General features: G+C 39.0%; 1 protein-coding gene across 1 annotated transcript; it reads right to left on the bottom strand.

The window, feature by feature from the left end:
* Window positions 1–2,195: 2,195 nt before the first annotated feature.
* On the bottom strand, window positions 2,196–6,240 carry LOC106090591 (serine/threonine-protein kinase RIO3). Its single transcript, XM_013256832.2, has 3 exons — window positions 5,279–6,240; window positions 2,752–3,501; window positions 2,196–2,675 (listed from the first exon to the last, which is right to left on the bottom strand). The coding sequence occupies exons 1-3, from the start codon at window positions 6,053–6,055 to the stop codon at window positions 2,343–2,345; spliced, it is 1,860 nt and encodes a 619-aa protein (XP_013112286.2). The 5' UTR covers window positions 6,056–6,240; the 3' UTR covers window positions 2,196–2,342.
* Window positions 6,241–6,924: the final 684 nt, after the last annotated feature.

Here is a 6,924-nt window from a genome sequence, read left to right as displayed (position 1 = left end):
AATATACATACATAGATTATACATCTATAGATACATAGATAGATAGTATGTAACTCCACTTTTAGGTAGGTTCTGCTTTCGGAATAGTCGATGAAATATTTATTTATTTCGCGAGCGAAATTTGACAATAATCTTTTGTTTTTATTTTCATACCAAAATACGTTTTTATCTGCACTAATGGTTTTATATATTTTTCGAAAATAAATAAAATAACAAATTGAGACCAATAAAACAAAACAAAAATGATGTTTGTTTGTTTCTCTTTCGAAACGAGCTCAATGACAATGCAAATGAAAATAAAAATGATGTCGACAATGGTTTCAAGCGCTGCCACTAAAATTTTTTTTTTGCCTTTTATACTCAAGCGTTTCGCCGACTTTTCTTTTATTTGGAGTTTAACAACATTCCGCCTGAAAAAAACAGAATACTCAGCTTTAGGTGTCTCTTAAAATTAAACAAAACTATTTCTAAACGTGGTTGGCATTTTTTTGAGAGAGGGAAGATTCATCTACTAAAATTTCTTGTCTGTAGCGCAACCTTATTTCAATTTTGTTCTTCTGATCACTTCCTACACGTCATAATCGATTATACGAAACAAATCGATTTTTGACGACAAAAGTGAATAATCGATTAATAGAAAAGCGACTTTTAGTTCTCTACGTTAACTATCATTGCAATTCGAAATATTGTAATATCTTTCATTATCATTAAAAGTACAAATAGAATAAAAGTCTTAGAAAAATACGCGTAAAACTTGGCGCCATGTTCCAAACACACAGGTTGCTGCATCAACCCAAGCAACACATATAATATAATTTCAAATTAGCAGTTGGTTTTCTTCCTTAAAAGTTCATTACACGAATTTTACATGATACGAAACAATAGAACCTCTGACTCTAAACGCAAATAAAGGCGCTCCGTTCAATAAGTAATATCCTATCAATACTACGAGTTGCTACAAATAGAGTGTCCCTATTGATATCGATCCTCACTGCGTCGGTTCTGGGAATTGTGATCATTCTTGGCCAAGGGACTGGAGCCATTACAAAAAAGGTTAGCATATCCATTTTCTTTTATGTGTATGTATGTATATAACAACAACACTGCTGACAAAACTAAATGGTGTTAGTATGAGGGGCAGTCAAACCCGAAAGATCAACTATGTGAAGGAGTGGCAATGTACGTATTTTTAACTGTGTTATTGTGTCCATCACTGGCATATGTCCAAGGCGTATAAATATGCCTTGCATATCTTTTTATTTTCTTCACAAACTTCCAATATTTTAATCATTTTAGCTATTTATGACTTGTTTTTGGCAGACTTATGCATATGTTTCATGTTAGGGCCAATTTAGTTTAAGATTCCATGCAAGACAATCGTCCAAATACAAAAAATAATGTTGTTTGTCCTCTTCAAAGAATATATTATTAAGATTCGTTTTAAATGTAATGTGATTTAATAAATTTCACATGAACATTCCATTATGGAACAGGTGATACTTCTCATATCAATGAGTGAAGTCCGATTAAAGTTTAAGCTCAATGATAAGGGGCGTCTTTTTTATGCCGAGTCCAAAAGCGGTGCCGCATAGAGACACCACTTGCTAGGGAAATTTTAACATGTCAGGATACCACACAAATGTAGCCACCGCTGAAAGTTTATCGAATTTTCACGTGATCGGTGTCATAGGCAGACATCCTAAACTCTCCGCCACGGTTGCCTCCTATGTGATATGTATCACCTTTTTTAGTCTTTTTTTAATATAATTTGAAATTAATGTTGTTGTGGCAATCTTCGTCAAGTTCTTTTGGGTGAGCAAGCTCGATCCGGTCCAAAGGACCGATCGCCGCGGGAATAGGGTGGCCATTGGTTATTTAAAGGCACTAATAACTCGCCTTGTCATATCGAGCATATTTGTGCAAGAGCCTGTGCCACCCGACCTCTCACTGAGACTCTCCGCTCGATATCGCTGATTATAGCTGCCTTAGCAGCTACTCCGTATGAAGCATTCCACTATCCGCAACCTGTGGACACGCCCGGTAACTCACAGGTAAGCTTCTTGTGACAGTAATGAACACTACACGGATCGGTTCCAGCTTGCGTGCTGCCCACAGCTATCCCGTGCGGGGGATTAAATATTTTTGTACAATGTACCATCCTGTGGTGGAACCAACCAATTTTAAAAACATTAAAATTAAACATTTTCAATTATTTTCTTTATTTCTTTTTTCTATGTCCGACATTAAACCAAAAATATAAGGAAGAATAAAAACAAAACGAATAATCCTTTTAAAGGAAGATGCCGTATAAATTACAAACTATTTATGCTTAACGCCTGTTCTTAAATGGTGGCAGTGTCAGTCATAGCGTTAACCACTATGGGTTGTGTCACAGAAGCCTTCTCATCTTTTGGCTCAGCCAATGATGCTTGTACTTTGCACTCCATTATGGCAGATGTCGTCTTCTCCCAGGCCAAATCAAATGGATATTCCAGAGGTTTTGCATGAAGCGGGCACTCGTCTTGATTAGGAGCAGTGGCCAATTGTATATTGGCTCCTTTAGTATGGATGCGTTCAAGCATAGCCACATTTACAGTTTCCGCATTGAGAGAGGTAATATGCTCGAACAATTCTTCCTTGGTGTGACAATTTGGTACACCCTTCTTGTTGAAGAACTGAAAGCAAAAAATTGGGTGCAATCAAAAGATTTTTCTCAGGTTAGTCAGTTAGTGTGTTTGTGTTGCATCATACCGTAACAATATTATTGCAATCTCTCATTAAATACTCCATTGCTGAAGGATGTTGAGGTTCAACCGATTGGGCCACATCAATAAACCAACATTTACCCCTATGCCAAAGTATGTTGTATTCACTCAAGTCGGCGTGTACCAGTTTTGCCTCATTGTATAACTTGTGCATAGCGGTAACAACCTCATCATAAGCCACTATCCATTCGGCAGAAGTTAAAATAGCATCTTTAAGCTTTGGTGCGGCTTTGTTATCCTCACCAATAAACGACATTACAAGCACATGTTTCTTTAACATGACAACTTCGGGACAGTTTATGCCCACACTCATCATACGTGTTAAATTGTGCATTTCCTTTTCGGCCCACATGTTGATAATGACGAAATTATTTTGTTTACCGAAACGAACATTGAAGCGACCCTTGAAGCGGTAATCATCCTTGATATATCTATCCCTTTGCTTAAAGTCATTAAGAGTTGTTTTGAATATTTTAACCGCACATTCTTTGGGCATTATTAATGGGTTTTCGGGATCTGGTCCAATTAACGATGAGTCGGCATGTAGAATAACAGCTTCTTTACCCGTGGATATGATGCCATTGATTTGTTCGAGAATTTTATTGTTCACCAATTTATAGAGAATTAAACGGGTGCGGACATCAACGCCCATTTCAGCGGTGGCAACATTATCTTTGCGATCCTGCATCCTATTCTTATGACCCTTGCGCGAGTAGGTTTTGAGATCGTTAAAGACCTATAAATAAAAAGAAAAGTAATTAAGCAAAATACTAACGCATAAATATTTAAAAAAAAGTGCCCTAAACATCAAAAAGGAATTTTAGCGAACGCTCGCCTTTTACTAGTTTTCAAATAACCAAACACTGATCTGGCCCAGAGTGGTCTATTACTAAGTCGAAGATATCTTGAAATTTCTCGCAGCGAAATAGACATTGACATAGTCGTTGCACCTCTCACAGATGTCGTATATAATACAATACGGCCGTTTATGGTACGATCTCATGTTGGGGAACTAACTGTTTCACTCTACGGAGCTTCAACTTTTTATGTTCAGAGGTAGATTAAGGGCTTTTATCAAGTTAATCCAATCTAACGGTAGGTTTACATCCAAATTTCACTGCATAAATGTAGATTTAGTTGCAGCATTATTCTCGAGATTCACAAAAAATTGGCGGGAGAGTTCGAGAGTGACTTGATAGACATCCATACCAACACAAGTAATCTAGCCATAAATTCAGCTATGTTCATTGACCACCCTCTTGACCCATCCCATCACGCTAATCTGCGAGCCGCACTGCCTATGCCGGGAAATTAGGTCTTACTATCCCTAAAGCTATCCCTTTATTTTCTCCCAGCGATATTTTCATACCCCATTAGATGTTAGTAATTGGATTTTATAGGTTATTTCGGGTTAAAGTTAGTTGGTTAGAGATCAATGTATAGAATTATGACAAATTGGTCGGATGTCACTGGGGGAATGCCATAACTTACGAAAGTCATTAGTCTACTGGTATCAAGGGATTGTAGCCGAGCAAAAGGCGACTGATATCAGGCTTAGAAACTGGAGTACAAATATCAAGCGGTCCGGGACGGAATGAATATGAGCACCACGTGGGTTGGAACTATAAGCTCGCATTTATGTGATGTTCATCGTCATTACGAGAGTCACAGCTGGGAGCATAGTGGAATGCTACATATATGGAGTAGCTGCAACTGCAGTCGCGGACAATCAGCGGCCCGGGATAGGCAGGCTGGAACATTGAGGTCCGATCTGTGTTGTGTTCATTGCTGTGACGAGAAGTTTAGCTGCGAGCTACCGGGCGCCTCCATAGATTGCGGATAGTGGATTGCTCCTCCTACCATACATTACGGTCGCAGACATCAAGCGCAGGCGTGGTAAGTCAAAGCTGCAGTAAACGGAAGTATCAATAAAGCCAAAATCCTTCACTTTGTGTGCAAGCTGTAACCGTAACAACTGTTCAAGCACAAATTTGCCAGCATTAGGAGGGGATAACCACTGCAGACTTTTTTTTCGTTCCCGCCAGGATATGAATCCAGGCGTTCAGCGTTATAGGCGAACATGCTGACCTCTGCGCTACGGTGGCGTACTACACCGTTGCATACACTTCACCGAAACTGAGCGATGGTGAATTTGGTTCTGGCAAACCAAACAGAACGAAGGTCTGAGATTCTCCTCAATACCGCCACGGACCAATGGCTTTCCCAGGGCAAAAAAAGATGAGACGTAACACTGCGTTGGCAGCTCATTGGACGGTTGGAATTAGCTGTCAGCGAAGTGATTTTGAAAATCAACGATTGTTTAGGATTGTGAAATTTTTAAAGCACTCCTTTTAAGCAGTGTACCCCAAGCTATTCTCACATAAACTTTAAAAGGTGATACTATATTCGCTTTTAGCGAAATTTTTTCATGTTTACATTTTTAGATAATAGAGATAGATAGAAAAAATGATATCATTCAGTAGGACATTCCCTCATTACTTCTCCATACTTACTCTATTTGATAGTTTCATGTCAAATCCAGCACCATCGCCGGTAGCAAACTCCAATGGCAAAGACATCATGCGGCATGCATTTCTCACGCCACACAGCTTCTCATCGTGTTTTGTAATCATTTCGCCATCCCTATCAATGGCATAACCACACTTGGGTATTTGCTCAAGCAAACGTGCATTGGTATCAAAACGATCCCAGTCTCGTTTTTCGCGATCTACGTCATCTTCCTCCTCATATTCGTTTTCCAATTCCTCTCCAACATCCTTTATATAGGGTTTCATGTACTTGTCCAAGCACACTGTTATCTTGGATTGTTTGTTTTGGGCCTTTTCTATGCGTTTCAACTCTTGGTTGTATTCCTTATTGAATTGAGCTTGCAACATTTGTGCTATGACCGCATCCGATTCGCATTCCTCGGCGGCTGCTGTCTCGGCAGCCTTCAACTCCTCCTCTTCGGTCTTGAGAAATTCCAAAACCTCAGGTGGCAAGGTAAAATTAAAGTCATCTTCGTCATTTAGCAAATCCCAATCGTCATCTTCATCGTCCTTGAGACTTGCCAACTCAAGGCTTTTAACCAAAGCCTCTTCTAAATCTTTAGCCTCTTGCTGTTTCCGTTTTTCTCTTTCAGTGGCATGCTTCAGCTGCTTCTCCTTCTCTTGATTCTTCACGATGGATGCAAAATTGTCTTCCTTGGGCTTTGTAATGGTTCCCCAACATGATGTGGATGGGGGGTTACTGTTGTTATGAACGTTGTTGTCTGTGTTGTTGGCAGCCATTTGAGTATTTGTATATCTTTATAATAAGTTACTTAATTATCTAGGTCTAAGGTATAAATAAGTTTCAATATCGGGTATAGAAATGAAATTTTGCTACAGATATTCGAAGATTGATTTTTTTGATGAAATTCCTCTTTGTTTGGATGTTGTGAAATTTGGGATCTAAACTTTTGATTCTAATGTCAACTTTTGATTTATCGATTAATCGACTTTCGACTTTTTGTGTAAAAAAGTCGAAGTCGACTATTAGTGGATAAAAAATCATGTTGGGGAAAAAGTTGTGAAATTTTTTCAGTTAAATTAAATAGTGTTAAGCTATTTGTTAAACGCAGTACCAAGCATCAATGATAAACGGCTTCCAGAGCCCGATCTATAAGGAAGCGGACATGTTTCGAGCCTGAAATAGGCAATGTACTGAATATTTGTCAATCCAAAACAAACTCAATACGACAGTTTTAAATACCGTTAATTAAAATTCTTCATTCGTCTCTAGTAGTTTACCTCGCAAAGAGGTGGGAGATAGGCTCTTTTGATACACCATTCCGTGCAGTACAGATCTATCCCACCTGCGCTTGACGTTTGTGACCTGTACTTTGAATGTAGGGGCAGACAAGTATGGAATTACGAGTTCGGCATTCTATCCTAGGTATCGACTAGAGTAATATGACTGTGGCAAAGCCTATTGATGGCTCCACTTTTTTGCACGGTAAATAATGATGATACCATCACCAGAGTTATGAATGGTGGAAGCAATTCGCTGAGATCTGATTTGATCCCCTTGTCTGATTAATGGTGTTGTAGCCACATTTGCTTGTGGAGGTGGCAATCCTCGTCAGCTCCCGTAGGTGAGCAAGATCGTTCCGGTCCAA

This window comes from Stomoxys calcitrans, chromosome 3 (assembly GCF_963082655.1).
Source record: "Stomoxys calcitrans chromosome 3, idStoCalc2.1, whole genome shotgun sequence".
In the NCBI taxonomy this organism is placed as follows: domain Eukaryota; kingdom Metazoa; phylum Arthropoda; class Insecta; order Diptera; family Muscidae; genus Stomoxys; species Stomoxys calcitrans.
The sequence above is the reverse complement of the archived record's forward strand: the minus strand, read 5'-3'. Positions and strand labels throughout refer to the sequence as shown.